The sequence below is a fragment of the Gouania willdenowi genome, chromosome 4 (assembly GCF_900634775.1).
Source record: "Gouania willdenowi chromosome 4, fGouWil2.1, whole genome shotgun sequence".
NCBI lineage: Eukaryota > Metazoa > Chordata > Actinopteri > Blenniiformes > Gobiesocidae > Gouania > Gouania willdenowi.
In genome coordinates, this window is record NC_041047.1 from 43325693 (window position 1) to 43343717 (window position 18025).

The following is an 18025-nucleotide window of genomic DNA, read 5'->3' on the forward strand; positions in this document are numbered from 1 at the left end:
AGTAAAAATGTGTTTTATAATTTATTCAATGCAGTTTTTATTATTATTACTTGTATTCTGTTTGGATAAAAAATAAAGCACATGTTGGAAAAAAACATGATTATAGTAAAACTCCATACGAAAATAAATAATTTATTTACCAAAAAATCATGATTATAATGTACATTGCAGTAAAAAAAAAAACAGTTAACCTAATGTAGCTTTATTTTTTTAAATCAGTATAACCCAGTATGGGTACATCTCAGTACGTAGCAGTCACGTACTGAGATTTTAAGAGGAACTCAGTACGGAGTGTCAGACCTGGTTCTGTGAAAAAACCCTGGAACCAAACATAACAACCCTGGATCAATCTGACACTGAGAATGTTCATGTACATACCTTTAATTTAAATGTTCTCCTGCACTACTTATCAATGCTCTACTGCACTATTTTCCTTTTATTATTATTATATTTTATTATTATCTTTCTTTTCTATTATTTTCCTTCTTTTTATCTTATTTTTTTATTTTTATTTTTTTATACTATTATTATTATTATTATTATTAATAATATTGTTATTATTATCTTGTTATTTTATCGAGTTTACACATTCTAGTCTAACTACTCTTTATATTTATACTTATGTTTATACTTATTATCATCTTTTCTAGTTGATTGTTTATTATTGAATGTTTTCACTATTGGAGAGAGCACAGTTGACCGAGTCAAATTCCTCGTGTGTACAACATACACTTGGCGAATAAAGATGATTCTGATTCTGATGTGAACTCAGACCGTGACAACGACTCTGGAAACACTGAAACAATCTGAGGGGGCGCTAATGCAAGGAGACGGATGCCAACCCGCCATCAAACGTCAACGAAGAAGAAATAAAAGAAGAAGAAGAAGAAGAAAAGTCCAGTGTGAGAAAACCAATTACTGGACGAAATGCTGCTAGTTTTGTCCGAAGACCATAAAGAACATCTGGCTTTCCTCCCCAGAGTCGATGCTGCAGGTGAGAGTCAGTTGTCACTGGTGCTTAATGGTGTTAATGGGATTATGTTCATGAATGGCCGCCGTGTTTATATGTTGTCTTTACTCCCTCGGTGTTCTTTTACTCATAGAACAGTAGACTCAGAGGATCCAGGTTAACAGAGATCGGGGAGCTGTGTGTCCTGATACAGTGCAAAAAATAAAATAAATAACTGGATCGTTAAATATCTGATCAGCATTAATTAAGGGACTGATTTGTTTGGACGTCTTTTACTGGTTTAAAGTCCAGAGTCTACGGAAGCATCACCAGTTTCTCCTCAGTGTGTTCCCTCTTAGGAGATGAATTACTACTGAAGGCTTTGGAACCATGAAGGGACAAAATGGTCTAGTAGTGCAAGGCCTTTTTAAATGTGTACCTTCTTGGCATCCTTTCGATGATCAGCTTCATGAGGTAATTAGCTGCAATAGTTTTCAACTGTCTGGAAATAGGGGCGAAATCAGTGCAACACCTCTTCTGGTCCTGCTCACACTCAAGGATTTTTTGGAAAGACTTCAGTCAGTTTATCATTGTCCATCTTTACAAAGACTTTTCATTGAAATGGGAGGATATTGTCTTGTGTTTTTTTAGAAACTACTCTAAAGAAAATGCTTTTGTTTTAATAAACCTCATGATTATTTTGGCAAAATACTACATCCATAAGTGTAAGTACACCAGTCAAAAACCAACATTTATTCATTTTCATTGTGACATAATAAATTACATAAATCTCATAAAGAAATCCAAAAATAAAAAGGCTCAGAAAACTATTTACATCTGTACAATTTTTAAAATATTTGATTGTATGTGAACCCCCTGGCACTTGTTTATTGTGTTTTGTATGTATGTCTATACTGTCTGTATACTTTGTTTGCAAAATAAAAAAAAAAAAAAAAAAAAGAGTCTGGAAATAGGGGTGGGCGATATCACGATTTTTTTTTTTTTTTGTAAAACCACGATCACAATTTAATCACATTTTTTTTCTCATTCAGATCATTTCGGCTATTTTAAAGTTATTTACCAATAAAACAAACCAATTCACCTACTTAAAATCATCACATTTAAAGGAAAAAAGCCTCTAGAAATATTAAGTCAGGGTACTTTTCAAACATTTTTAAAAAGTTATGAAAGCCTTTATCAGACTGGTTCCAAGTGCAATTAACATCAAACAAAAAAGCTGACATTTTATTTTAGTCAGTCTTTTTTACTTTGCTTAACTAAAGTGGTGTAGCATTAGCAACACTTGCTACATAACAACGCACCATATCAGTGTAGTGATTTCCATTTGTTTTTGAAATAACACACTCATGTTAATAAAATCCTACTTTAAGCAGTGGTATGAACCCCTCATTTCACAGTTTGGACAATCATATTCTTTACAGTGTTGGGAACATTACTTTAAAAAAGTAATTAGTTATAGTTACTCACGACTTGATCCAAAAAGTAACTGAGTTAGTAATTGAATTACTCTATAATAAAAGTAACTAACTAAAGTACTGTTAAAAAAAAAAAAAAGTTGCTATATGTCAAAGAATTCAGATTTTTTTTTTTAGATGCGTGTGTCGTTGTGAGGTGCTTCATTAAATTTGAGTTGCTTACAACGGATGTGGACAAAGTCTTTGCTCCTGGATATAATGTACACTTCACATGCACGTTCTTGCCTTTCACCACATTTAATCTGCAATCTGCTGTCCAGCATACCCCATCGCCCCCCCCGGTTTTGCTGCGTATCTATTGCAGCAAGCACTCAGGAGATCCCGCTAATTCACGTATAATTGCGCAATACATATATGTGATTCTACCATGGATAAATGCAATATTTATATGTGAAATACCATTTTAAAAGGGCTCAGATCGGGCTAATCATGGTATCAACAAAAATGTCTGGTCTGGTTTTTGGGTAGAGTCCGAATTGGGCCCACTGGAGGTCCCGGAAAGTTGGTGTTTTCCTCTGCCAGGGGTAACCTCTGTCAATGGATGGAATTACGATCTGCCTTGGACACAAAGTATTTTATTTTGAAAATAATCCGGGCATTTTATTCTATGCCTATGCACTACTTTCTGTTAGATAATTTTTGTTAAATTACTGCAGCACAGCTCCAGCATCCAGCAGAAATAGAAGTGCTGCGTATTTGCAGCAGAGGGCTTCAGCATGCTGCACCAGTTACGAAGCTGTGCTGGTGCACCTTCTACTGGATCCGTAACTGCTCCGTAACTGCTGCGAAACAGCAACGCAGTTGATAGGTTTCCATTGAAGTCAATGTGTCAATTTGCATCACATGCGATTTGTTTTTTTGGCAGTTTAGACGGTGTTTGTGGTGGTTTTATACAGTGTTTAAAAGCAGCAAGGACAGGAGGGGGGGGGGGGGGGTGCACCTAATGAGTGCACCCTGGAAACACTTCCCCACGGCGTTTCATGTCGATTCTGTTCATTTCTGCATTTAACCGTTTTCAGTCTTGGCATGAACGACTAGTTACACTTTACTGTCCACAGCGGCACATGCAAAGACACTGACGTGATCACACCCAGGGATTGGTCCTGCAGGAGCCTCCTGTCATATCAAACTATGAACTCATGAATTACAGGCATTTTTGTAGATCTCTGAAATATATCCATCCAGCATGCATACATCTAGTTATTTCTACATACTGTTTCTGAGTGTTTCTATTGTTTGTAGTGGTTGGAGAGTTTGGACGGATTGCACTGGAGTTTCTAAGGAGAGGAACAAGCCCTAAGGTCTACGATGGAGCAGCCAGTAAGAGTCACCAATGCAGCTGACCACAACCTAAAGTCACACCCTGTGAAGGGAAGGAACATTTATTCCTTTATAGCAGGGCTCAAACTAATATACAGCAGAAAACATTAAACCAAAATTAAAATGATTATAAATCTCTCTCTCAGTCAAAGGCAGTAGAGACTTGGATTTAATTTTTTTCATTGGATGCTGACTTCAGCCCTGCTGCAGCATAACAACTAAAAGCAGTGTCACCGTGTTTGCTGTGAACTCTGGGCTCCACTATCTGACCTGTGTCCATAGATTTTAGAGACCTGCTGGGTTCATACCTGACTAACATCTCACGGATGGATTCTGGACCACATTTATACACCAGAAGCAGAACTTTAAAGTTTCTCTGAGGCTGAGTGGGAGCCAAACTCTTTGTTCTGGACCAGCTATAGATGTTTGATGAAGCCCATTAGAATTGTCCAGTCTGCTGGTCTGTTGCTACGGTCCATGACTGTTGCTCACACAGGTGTGTTCCTGTTAGAGATTCACTGGCTGTTCCTGTTCTTTAGGGAAGCTGGGCGTTCCTGTGGAAGAGGTCCAACATGCAGTTGAAGGTCTGATGTACCTGATGACTGAGAGCTCCAAACACATGGTGAGCTCTGCTGAAGGTGTTACAGAGGAATCCTTCACTTGTGACGTCTACCTTTGTGGGCGTGTGTCAACAATGACGTCACTAATCTGTGATTGCTTGTTTGCTCTCTTTCAAGTGAAGAGAGAAAATAAATTCTGGGTCTGTTTGACCTCAACAGAGGCTGTTTAAGTGCTTTTATTATTGCATGATATCAATCATATACTGTATAATATAGATGTATTATATGATGTAGATATTATACAGTTGATGCCAAAATGATTAGCACTCCTTATGAAATGAAACAAAACTCTTGATTTCTCCATGGAAATGGCCAATTACAAGTGTCTGTAGTGTATTTGTTTTTAGAATAACAAAGACAAGGTGTTTACTGAGTTTGATTTGGATATTTTATTGATAAAATGAGTTGAAACAAAAAATGGCAAAAATTAGACATCCAAAATTATTAGCCCCATGGCCATTAATAGTCGATAGTATACACTTTCTGAGCCACAACCTCTTATAGTTCTTTACTAGGTTGCAATTCCATTGCAGATTGTTCCATCTGGTCCAAATTGCATGGTTTCCTAGCATGGACATTCACTTTGAGCACCCGTCACAGATTCTCAATAGGATTGAGGTCTGGGCTCTGTGCGGGCCACCCCAGGACCTTGGTTTTTGTATTCTTTTGATGTGTGCTTTGGGTCATTGTCTTGTTGGAAGACCCAGCGATGACCTAAGGCTAGACTACGAGCTCATTTCTGCATATCCCTCAAAATTTCAACATAATTTTATATTTTCTTGACTTCATGCACCCGAACAAGGCCCATGTGCATGAGGCTGCAAAACAGCCCCATGATGTTTTCCACCTCTATGTTTTCTTACAGAATTTGTCTCCTTGTACTTGGTAATGATGCAATATACAGCAGTTCTAGACGCTGTGAAATGCTTGGAAATGGCAGTATAGCCTTTCCCCTTATCATTAGCCTCCACTATTTTCTTTCTGAGCTTAAGACCGATTTCTCTTGTCTTTGGCATTGTGAGTAAAAGTAGTCCCTCTCAATAATATGTTTAACTGCACTGTTCCTTGGAGTATTTTTTTGTGATGATTGAATGTTCAATCTTTATTTATTTATTTATTTGTTCAGGTTAGAAAGCCAATTGACTTGTGGTTTGTGTGTGGTTTGAAAGCTTAATTAGGCTAATATCTTCGACCACCTCATTTTTCTCTATATTTGTTATAAAACAAGCCTAAAATTTTATTTTATATCCAAAATATACCAAAAGCGACTAATTAGCACTGGTGAATGTTTGTTTGTATGAAGTTTTTATCAGTGCTGCAAACATTGGGAAGAGTTTTAGGAAAATGTTCCATAATTCCTGGGAGCTAATCATTTTGTCTGTTATCAGTTGAGGACGTCATATGGTTTAAAAAAGAAACCTTTTGTTTTGACTGTATGTTATCTCTGTTTCAGGACATTTATATAATTACATATCTATATTTTGACTTTTAGTAAAAAACTTTCATCCCAGCGAGCTCCAGAACAATTGAAACAAAAGTGTTTGGAGCACAAAGACCTTCATCAGCTGAGCAGCTGCTTTTAGACATTAGATTAGCAAACAAACCAGGATTTTACCGAAGTCAATCCTGACACTGAGGCTGCACACCCTTTCTTTTTTCATGATGCATTGAACTGAATTTTATGCAGATCTCTGCAGTGGACTTTATGGATTCAGTGCTGGTGTTGGCTTTTGGGGAGGAGCTGAACCAGATTCTTTTGGAGGTAATTCACTGTGTGAGCAGTAGTTCAGTGTGCATGCCACTGTTTCTGTGACATTTGTGTTTCAGCTCTACTTGCAGCATCGGAGTGAGGTCCGAAGTGTTCTTAATCAGCTGCCCGCAAATCTGCCTGCATACAACAACCTGGAGTGGAGACTGGATGTGCAGGTGTGTGTGTGTGCGTACGCGCTTGGGTTAAAGGTGCAGTATGTACGCTTTTCTTTGGCTTTAGGTCAGAAGTGTATCCCAGCTGTTGATCATATTGTAATTCAAAGTGTTTTGAGAGTACACTGGACCTCTGCTCCTCCTTTTGGCTTTGTATTCAAACTTTAGAAAACAAGGAGCGTAACGCTCCTTTTCAGCCAATCAGAGATGTTTTTACAGAGTGCTTCATGAGCTGTTTTGTTTTGGGGTGTTACTATTGGCTCCCAACGAAAGTCGATGCGCATTCACTTCCTATCTGTGTTAAAAGCGCAATGGCAGATGTTCCAGCAGGAAAAGACCCTATTGGCACAATTGTTACACGGCAAAGCATGTCAATAAAAGGAAGAGCAACGTGGAGACGCAACAGTCGAAAGTTGCAAACATTCTCAGGCAGAACGTACTCCATGGAGGTCCACACAGACGTCTGTGACCACGCGAAGTCTGCCCCACATACTGGTGTCAGAGGGAGAGTGATAACAGACGAATCATGTGTAAACCTAAGAGAAGCATATTCAAGGTGGAGAGAACATGCACAATTAATTTGCATTGTGGACGTGGAGTGGTGTCGGTCTGCTCTGACTTGCAGCTCAGATCACCGCGGCCGCCTCTGAGCGCTTTGGGATGGGGGAGGGGCACATCACACCAGCAGCTGCAAATTGAGGACAGCAACTAGAGCAGTGGTCGCCAACCCATCGATCGTGATTTACTGATAGATCTTTGAGACATTCCCTGTAGATTGCTTCTCCCGTGTATGAAAGCTGGGACACCTCATCTACACAGTTGCTCTGGTCAGAGAGCACACCTGCCACAGCATGACAACAGAAATGAACTGTTAATTAGTTCACTGATGTAAAGGATAAACGATGTGATGAGGTGGTATTTTCCTCATAAGCACCGAACATTTGCGGGGTGTGACCCTGGAATTCCACTGGATGCGTATCTGCACCGAAACTGCTCCACTGTGTGACTTCAGGATGCCAAGTGAGGAGGAAGTCTGGATGTTTGCTCCTTAGAGTTGAAGCCCAGACATACATCATGTGAACGATTAAGAAGAATAAGTTCCTGACGGTCGTAAACTATCAGCGCAGTGAAGGTTTTTGCACAAAAAACCGATCAGTGCGGCGACAAACAAAAGTTCCAGCAGAGCGGGCAGACGGCAGCCGGTACATGCTGGCACCATCTTGTTCGCCATAGGTGAATGGAATATTTATATGTGAAATACGATTTTAAAAGTCCTCGGATCGGGCCAACCATGGTGCTGCATATTTGCTGCAGAGGACAGCAGCATGACTCAGCAGTGATGATGCTGTGCTGGAGCAGATTCGCATGCGGTGGAAATTGACACATTGACTTTAATGGAAACTGATGCTTTGCTGTTTCGCAGCAGTGACGGTGCAGTTACGCATCCAGTGGAAATCCAGGGTGACAGAGAATATTATCGCCCGTACATTCCACGGTCAGGACTCCTTAGCGGCCGAACACAACGGTGTAAAAAACAATAGCTGTATATGTATAATGTATAATAATCGCAAAAAATTAACAAATACATTATGGCTGATTAATGTTCACTTTTGCGAGCACACTTTTTCTCTCTGTTTCTGTCGATCCAGAATACAACAAAGTAAAAAACAATAGCTTCCCGTTTAGATGCCTGAACAAAACCACCGGAACACAAATGAAACTGTATAATAATTGCAAAAAAAGAAAAAACACAAATACATTATGGCTGATTAATGTTTCTGTTGATCCAGTCCTTGTAATTTTTCAGCGTAACAGGCGCACCGGATTATAAGGCGCACTATCAATGAATGGGTCTGACTGGGTCTATTTTCATACATAAGGCGCACCGGACTATAAGGCGCACCTGTTTGTTGTTGTTGTTGTTGTTGTTATTAAGACGCATTAAGCGAAACAAAATAGTCAGATAAGTCAAACTTTATTCAACTCATTAACAATAACTCAAAATTGTTCAGGTTTAACACACAAAATACAGAACAATACACTCACTTTTTCAGTTCAATATGTTGAAGCACAGTACAGGTGCAAATCACTCCGCGAGGCACCTGACTACGGTAGTAGTTTACCAAAGTTGTACTAAAACATTTTGACATATTAATTTCATACATAAGGTGCACCTGATTATAAGGCACACTGTTGATTTTTGAGAAAATAAAGAATTTTAAGTGCGCCTTAAAGTCCAAAAAATACAGTAATTCAAATAAAGTTAGCCTGAATAAAAAGCGTGAAAGTAGAAGTAAAATCCGTTTTTTTTTTTTTTTTTTTTTTTTTTTTACACTTCATTGGGTAGATCTTGCCGTCACCAAGGTGGAGGTCATGGATCTTGGGTTTGAAAAGGTTGGAAACCAATGAACTAGAGAGTGGTACAAGCTTTCATGTCAATCTCTAAAACATCAGAAAATCTCCAATAAGATAAAGTTCCTACTTTTGTCACTGGTTTCTATTGAAAAAAAAAAAAGGCACTAAGAGCACCAGTCGTGCGCGTTCACGGGGATGCCGGTGAAGTCGAAACAGATGAATGAGCCCACACACATTTCTCCCTATTGCCTCTCTACAGGCTGTGTGATGCATTATGTACTGAAATTTGTGGTCTGAATTTCCCGTGTAGTCCAATGATGAATAAGTGTTCTTGTCGGGCTGTAATGATTCCTCAAATCATCAAATACCTCCATTACAAACAATAGTTAATTTATTTATTTTAATCATGCCTGTTGTTAGGCTCACACTATACTCTATCTATAAAAGCAAGGAATCTCTGTTTGTGTGTGTGGCTCAAATATCTCTGCGGTTCAGGGACAGACATAGCTGAGACTTTCAACTTAGCTGTTGCTTGGTTCAAGGGTGTGCAACTTTGGATTTGTTTGGACGCCACACCCCACCTCCTGAGTCAACGGAGTCAGTGATGATGTCATCAGTCTTAGCTCTACAGTGATGATGTCATCAGTTATAACATTGGACACCAGTTCATACTGAACACTGGTGATGTTTTTAACATGATTTTTTTATGTACTACGATCTGTGGTTAAATAAACTTTAGTAGTCGGTTAATAATATTTTATCTTAGGAGATTGAGTGCAGCCTCTTTGGAAACAGCATCATCATCATCATCTGTATTATTACTTGGGTGGACATTATTATACTCACTCCTTATCACAGGAAACATCCCAAGCCAATACACTGCAGGGATAATAATAATACTTTTTATTTGTATCATGCTTTTACAGTGGTCAAAGACGCTTTACAGGGATAAAGACGCAGTGCGTAAACAATAAGTAAAAATACAGAGGCATGGAAATAAGTAAAAGCACAATGCAATAAAGAATAGATAGACTACAAGCTAAAATTGCTATACATTAAAAGCAGTCCGGAATAAGTGGGTTTTGAGGTGTTTTTTGAAGGTGAGAAGGTCGGTGCAGTCTCTGAGGTTTCGAGGGAGTGAGTTCCAGAGGGTGGGTTCGGCAATAGAAAAAGCTTTGTCTGGTACTGGAGGGAGGGGACAGGAGGTTGGTGACAGAAAAGTGGGATGAAATATGGCGATGAAGCAGGTCATTGAGGTAGAAGGGGGCCAGGTTATGGAGGGCTTCGAAAGTAATGAGTAGGACCTTGAATTGGATGCGCTGACGGATAGGAAGCCAGTGTAGGTTTTGAAAAAACAGGGTTACCCCTGTATGAGGAGGCGAGCAACGGAGGTCTGGATGTATTGAAGTTTATAGAGGGTTTTGGAAGGTTGGCCGTAGAGGATGCTGTTGCAGTAATATAGTCTGTACGGAGAAATTCTGAGTGGAGTTTGTGATGTTTTGGGGGCCAGTAATGATGATATTAGAATTGTTGGAGTTGAGTTTGAAGAAATTGAGTTTCATCCAGACTTTTTTTTTCTGATAGGCAGTGGGTGAGGTTGGTGGGAGTGATGGATTTAGTGGAGACGTATAACTGAATGTCGTCAGTGTAGCAGTGAAAATAGAGACAGTGATGACGGATGATGGAGCCAAGGGGGAGAAGATAGAGGATGAAGAGGATAGGACCAAGCACCGAACCTTGGGGGACACCTTGAGACAGGAGAGCAGTGATGAGGAGCTGTGATTGGTACGGATGAAGTGTTCTCAGGTGGTGAGGTAGGACTGGAGCCAGGTCAAAGCAAAGCCAGTGATGTTGAGGGAGGTTTTCACGCGGGAGATGAGAATGGAATGATTGATTGTGTCAAAGGCTGCGCTGAGATCGAGGAGCATGAGTATATTTAGATGGCCAGAATCAGAGGAGAGCAGGAGATCATTGGTGACTTTGACTAGGGCTGTTTCTGTACTGTGTTGGAAACAGAATCCAGACTGAAAGGATTTGAAGAGACTGTTGGAGTTAAAGTGGGATTTTAGCTGGCTGGATTGGATAAGGGCCGGAATTCGCAAGATTGTCCAGATCGAGACGAGGTTTTTTAAGCGGCCAGCTTGAGAGACAGAGGAACAGAACCAGTGGAGAGTGATAACTTAATGATTCTGGAAATCAGATGGGAAATGGTGGGGAAGCTACTCTGAATCATTAGTAGATGTACAAGGTAACAGTCATCCTCATACATGGTGAATCTGATAAAAATATACATTTATTGCTTATACGCTCAGCACTAGTTGACTCCACGTAGTAGAATTTTTCACAACAAGTATCCATGTTTTTATCTTTTTCTGCTTTTCACATTACATACGTACTATAATAAATAAATGTAAATGTGATGGACTGGCAGACCCCCATGGCCTGAAATAGGACAAAGTGGGCCTGAAAATTCATGGATCGATGTTTCTTTAAGAAATAAACAAATTAGTTAATATTACTCTTGTTTTCAAAGTTTTATCCCTATTTAGGCAAAAGTATAGTGGGGCAAAAAAGTATTTAGTTAGCCACCAATTGCGCAAGTTCTCCCACTTAAAAAGATGAGAGGCCTGTAATTTTCATCATAGGTATACCTCAACTATGAAAGACAAAATGAGAAAAAAAAAATCCAGAAAATCACATTGTAGGATTTTTAATTAATTAATTGGTAAATCCCTCGGTAAAACAAGTATTTGGTCGCCTACAAACAAGCAAGATTTCTGGCTCTCACAGACCTGTATCTTCTTCTTTAAGAGGTTCCGCTGTCCTCCACTCGTTACCTGTATTATTGGCACCAGTTTGAACTCATTATCAGTATAAAAGACACCTGTCCACAACCTCAAACAGTCGCACTCCAAACTCCTCTATGGCCAAGACGAAAGAGCTCTCAAAAGACACCAGAAACAAAATTGTAGATCTGCAACAGGCTGGGAAGACCACTGATAATCTCCCTCGATCTGGGGCTCCATGCAAAATCTCACCTCGTGGGGTGAAAATGATCACAAGAACGGTGAGTAAAAATCACAAAACTACACGGGGGGACCTAGTGAATGACCAGCTGAGGACTTGGACCAAAGTAACAAAGGATACCATCAGTAACACACTACACCGCCAGGGACTCAAATCCTGCAGTGCCAGATGTGTCCCCCTGCTAAAGCCAGTACATGTCCAGGCCCGTCTGAAGTTTGCTAGAGAACATTTGGATGATCCAGAAGAGGATTGGGCAAATGGTATATGGTCAGATGAAACCAAAATAGAACTTTTTGGTAAAAACTCAACGTCGTGTTTGCAGAAGAAAAAACACCATACCTACTGTAAAGCGTGGGGGTGGTAACCATGCTTTGGGGCTCTTTCTCTGCAAAGGGACCAGGACGACTGATCCGTGTAAAGGAAAGAATGAATGGGGTCATGTATCGTGAGATTTTGAGTGAAACCTCCTTCCATCGGCATTGAAGATGAAACCTGGCTGGGTCTTTCAGCACGACAATGATCCCAAACACACCGTCCGGGCAATGAAGGAGTGGCTTCATAAGAAGCATTTCAAGGGCCTGGAGTGGCCTAGCCAGTCTCCAGATCTCAACCCCATAGAAAATCTTTGGAAGGTTGAAAGTCTGTGTTGCCCAGCGACATCCCCAGATTTGATTTTCTGCTCGTAACTTTGATATTCTTGTTAGTTTTCTGCTCACGCTTGTCTTCACGTTTTTTTGGCAGCTGGCGAGTCGTTCCCTCCATCACCAGGTGCTTCCCTTGGTAACAATGAGCCTGCTCTTAGACGACAGGAAGAACTGCAGCAGCAGAGTTCTGCAGACGGATCCCAGGACCCTCCTTCATCTGATCTCCACTCTGGAGAATGCTCTGGCTGCCTTGAAGACCAGCCATGCTCGCCGTGTGATGCGTAATATCAAATAATTCCCAACAGTCTGTTCTGTTGCCTCTTTGTAACCTTAACGTCTTAAAAGCAGAATGTGTTTCTACTTGTTAAGGACCAAATGTAATAATATAAAGGCTAAAGTGTAATGTGTTGTAAATATGGTCTGCTGTCACATTCAAGTGAATGATGGCTGAAAGGTGAACTTGTACTGAAAATATAAAACTGCTTTAATTTACAGAATAAAGACCAAACTAACAAAAGGAAACATGTTGCAAATTGTTTTATTATAAAAAAAATAGAGTATGTACTGTTAAGGAGTCTAATACTGCGTTCCAGCCAACTTGGAAATAGGAAATTAAAATTTTATTTTGATTTAACAAACAACCACTAACAAAATACACACGTGGCCAAAATTGTTGGTACCTCTCAGTTAAAGACAGAAAAACACAATGGTCACTGAAATCACTGGAAACTAACAAAAGTAATAGTACTGAAAATTAACAAATTAGAGTCAGACATTGCTTTTGAATTCTGCTTCAACAGAATTATTTAAAAAAACAAAATAATGAATAAATGACCTGGATAAAATGAGGGTGCCCCTAGAAAAGATTGAAAATGATTTGACCATAGGGACATGTTAAACTCAGGTGTGTCCTGTGTTTAGCATCACAGGTGTCTTCAAGCTTGTATTCAGCCCTTTTAAAGAGTGAAAACTAGTCACTGTGTTGTTTGGTATCAGGGTGTGTACCACACTGAACATGGACCACAGAAAGATAAGGAGAGACGTGACTCAATAAATTAGAAAGAAATTTACAGACAAGCATCTTAAAGGGAAAAGCTTTAAGACCATCTCCAAGCAGCTTGATGTTCCTGTGACTATTGTTGCACATGTTATTCAGAAGTTTAAGGTCCACAGGACTGTAGCCAACCTCTAGGGACGTGGCTACAAGAGGAAAATTGTTGAAAAATTGAAGAGACTGATAACACGAATGGTAACCAAAGAGACCAGAACAACCTCCAAAAAGATTAAAGGTGAACCCCAAGGTCAAGGAACATCAGTATCAGATTGCACCACTCGTCACTGTTTGAGCCAAAGTGGGCTTAATGGAAGGACAACACTGTTGAAAGAAAATCATAATAAACCAAGACTGGAATTTGCCAAAATGCATATTAGCAAAGCTTCAGGGAGAATGTCCTTTGGACAGATGAGACAAAATTGGAACTTTTTGGGGAGTCGCATCAGCTCTGTTTACAGATGCAAAAATGAAGCTTTCTTATAAAAGAACACTGTATCTACTGTGAAACATGGAGAAGGCTCATTCATGTTCCGGAGCTGCTTTGCTGCATCTGGTACAGGGTGTCTTGAATCTGTTCAAGGTACAATGAAATACCAAGGTATTCTGGGGCAAAATGTCATCCCCAGTGTCAGAAATTTTGACCTAAGTCGCAGGTCATGGGTCCACCAACAGGATAATGACCCAAAACACACAGCTAAAAGCACCTAAAAACAAAACTATTCTGAAGTAGCTTCTATGAGGCCTGATCTGAATCCACAAACCACCACCATCCAGCAGGACCGCATAGCCTCAGATGGCGCAATGACAGTAGCCCAGCCCACTGGCATGCGACCGACTGACGGCTGCCACGGCGTGAAGGAGGCACACCAACGGCACACACTTGGTGTGGTGCGGCTGCCCCCAGCCAAGTGCGCCCAGACCAAGGTTGGGATCAATTATAATTGTAATTGATAATTCATTACAATAAATTTGTAATTATAATTGTAATTGTAATTAAAAAAATATGTTGCTGTTGTAATCGTAATTAAAGTGTAACTGTGTTCAGATAATTGACTTTGTAATTGTCATGAAAATTCTACAAGTTCATTTTAATTTAATGCAAAACTGGGGAACCATGTTTCAGTTCTATGTACCATTTTACACATATATAAAGTTTACAATTATTAAAATATGCTACATATCAAGCTTTTCCACATTTTACCATTTAAAAAAAACAAAAAATATAATCGAGTGGTATACTGACACAAAAAAGCCTCAGACGCCCACACCATAAATATTAAAACCTATATTTTCATTAGTGGGTAAGCCTAACAAGGTAACCAATAGATCAGAAAGAAATTAGATTATATTTGTTTATAGTGTACTGTATTTACAGCTGATTCAGGACCCATTATAAGAGATGCTAACAGAAAGCTAAAAGGAATGTTAACTTTTATTAGGTTATTTATTTTAGGCTTGCTAATTGTGATTCATTGTCATTGAACTTTAGTAATTGAGAACGTAATTGTAATTGACTTTCTGAGGATGAAAAATAATAGTAATTGGGAAAAATGCTGGTCACTGTAATCATAATGGAATTGTAATTGGACATGGGTAATTGAATATGTAATTGTAACTGAAAAATGTAATCGACCCCAACCCTGGCTCGCAAACAGCAAAACTGACCCACCAAGCAATTGACAGCACCCCCAACCACTACATGGTAGCAGTGACGTGCCGTCAGGGTAGGCAAGGTAGGCAGTGCCTACCCAAGGGTGAATTGATATTTTGATTATTTAATTATAATTTTTTTTTTTTGTTTTTAATTATAAATTATTTTTCCATTTCCAATAGCCTCCAGTACCTATAAGTTTGAAAGTGTCCGCATTTTGTGCGTTTCATAGCCCAAATTACTAAACAGCGCTGTTTCCTGGAACAGCTGCAGTCTTTTTTTTTTTTTTCGCTCCACTGTAAGGCAGAGGGAGGCCACGCCCCCTCCCAAAGGCACGTCGCTCTTCTGCCTCCGTTCTCATAGCGTGAGTTTACGTGTTTGCGCATGCGCAGTCAGGTCCCCAATGTGACATCAATTTACGCGTAAAGGCAGCGTAGAGAGCTGCCTTTGCACGTAACCGCGCTATGCTAAATGCTATACGTAAGTTCACAACACATTAGTGAATAGATGACATGGGACTGCTGCTGCTACGTTCTTTAACTAGTGGGCGGGTGACAGCGCTAGAGATGATATAGAAACTTTGTTTTGAGGTAAAACGACAGCTTTTGAAAGATGGAGACCAACACCTGAGCTACCAGACCTCCAGCAAAGGTAAGGTCAGAACATGTTTCATACTTTTCACAGTGAATGGTACAAAAGGAAGGATTGGCTTTGTGGATGCTCCTCACTGAGGCTGTTCTGAGTTGTCATTTTCTCTGTGTTTCTGTGTTTCCAACACAAACAACAGATGTACTGTCGTGTCATGAGATATATCTTGTTGGAGAGTATGGAGGCTATATTAAATAATTATGTTTCTTTCATGGTGTTTTTACGACAATTTTGTTAGATGGCTAAATGCTTGTTCATGTGGATCTTGTTGGGTTTTTTTCTTTCTTATTATGAATTTTATATTTTGATAAGAGCATTGAGATGACTTTGTTGGAAATTGCTTTATACAAATAAAATTGATTTGAATTGAATTGACACTTGACAGCAGAAACATATGAAATTGTCATTGGTGGTCTCGATTTGCAACGTGCCTACCCTGCCCTAGTGGTCACGGCACGTCACTGCATGGTAGTACAGGCAGCGACCCCCCCCCCACCCTCAGCCCTGCCATCCAACCCCCCAAGGGTTGGATAGGGATGCTGGGCACAAAATGAGTAAGCCAAACCAGCTGGGAGTATAGTCAAGTGTCCATATAGAGGGTTTTCACGGCGCGTCATCAACCCGGAAGTCGCCATTTTGGAGGTAAGTAGCCGGTTTAGAAACAGCACACAACTGAGCAAATCCCAGATTTTAAGAGGAAATGGTAAACTATTGTCGTGTTTTTGGTTGTACAAATCAATCAGAACGTGAAATACGTGTGGTTTTATAGACTGCCAAAAGTTATAACAGATCAGGGAAGAACAATGTCTGCATTTTATAGTCAGTAGTACATCAGGAGAGCAGTGACATGAGTCTAGCTCACCGTTGTTATTGGTGTATATGCAAACACCGCCGCCCTCATCTCCCGTCTTGCATTTAAATCCAGCTTCAGGTAGTCCAGTTTGTTCTCCCGGGAGCGGACATTAGAACACAGGATTGGAAGGAGGCGGCATGTTCTGAGGATTAGCTTTTAGCTTGGTTGCTAGCCCCGCTCAACATCCCCGCTCCTGCTTCTGATTACACCGCTTACGTCTCCTCCGCTGGCACACACCGCTGGTACAAGGCTCCGCTACTCCAGCGGCCTTCAGCCTCTGACAGGTACACACACCCTATGTCTGCTCCAGCTGTCATTAATTTAAATAATATTTTTAAATAAATGTTTGTGTGACAGGGTTGTTTATTGGAGTGAGTTGGAGACCGCTGCTGCTTTGCTTTGCTTCACGTTGCTGTTTTGCTTTGCTGCACTAAATACCTGTGGAACCATGTGTGAGTCCATCCGCCCTCTTTGTGTACCCGTGCTGGGGGACTGGACTTCCCGTGACTTATTCCGACATGTACTGAACTCTGACCGGCCACACGTGGCTACCGGTTTGAACTAATTTTACAGACCAATTAATAATAGTAAAATTTTCTCTGTATCCATTTACTAAGTTTATATCTTGTATTTTATTTCTGTCTACATCAAACCATTCACTGTATTTTGTTGTTGGTGTCAAACCACAACCCCTCTGTTATTTCTCATTTGTAAAATCCTCATTTAACCACTGATTTGTTATTTTCAGTTGCTGAGAGCCAAAAGTGGTGGTCCTGGTGGAGGGTTTTCCGTTGTGGTGTGCTGTTCAGTCCCTGGTTTGTCGTCTCCACGTGTGTGTATTTGTCACATTTTAGGTGTGTATTGTCCTGGAATCCCCTACTTTGAACCATTTTTTCCCACGCTGGTAACCCTCAGCACTGGTCATTTGGTTAATTGACTTGTTTTATAAAGACTTTTTAAAATACATTTTTGAAATAAACATGTCCAACTGGGAACATGTCTGAAGCTCCTTTAATTAACGGGCCTGAGTGCCTTGGATGATAAAATTATTATTTAGTTTGCAAATCATACTCTTTCTTTCAAAATTTTTATTACCTTGGGTGAAACTCTTAAGGTGGCGTTGTCACCACTAACTATTCACCATCTCGCCACAACAGGACCATGACCTAGCACAACCCCATTGGCATTGTAAGTGAAATAGGTTGCAGCTAAGGGTATGTGTCATTAGCCCGCGGGACTTTATAACGGTAAGGGATCTAAAACTGTCGTACTCACACAAGAATTCCCCCTCTACCTTGTCACCGAAGCTGGCTGCCTATCCGTTATTGTTATCTTAATAAAGAATAGGACTAATTGTACCTCCTCCTATAGGAAGTCTATGAGTAGTCTCGCTATTTTGTGGGATTGATATTAAGACCCACCCAGTGTAGGTCAAGGCTGGAAACAACTCTTTTTTACAACAGCATGAGTTAGCCCACCCCTGGC

General features: G+C 40.1%; 1 protein-coding gene across 1 annotated transcript; it reads left to right on the forward strand.

The window, feature by feature from the left end:
• Positions 1-840: 840 nt before the first annotated feature.
• commd2 (COMM domain containing 2) lies at positions 841-12856 on the forward strand. The gene is made up of 6 exons (XM_028445335.1): positions 841-994; positions 3688-3765; positions 4305-4387; positions 6073-6147; positions 6213-6311; positions 12432-12856. The coding sequence occupies exons 1-6, from the start codon at positions 928-930 to the stop codon at positions 12627-12629; spliced, it is 600 nt and encodes a 199-aa protein (XP_028301136.1). The 5' UTR covers positions 841-927; the 3' UTR covers positions 12630-12856.
• Positions 12857-18025: the final 5169 nt, after the last annotated feature.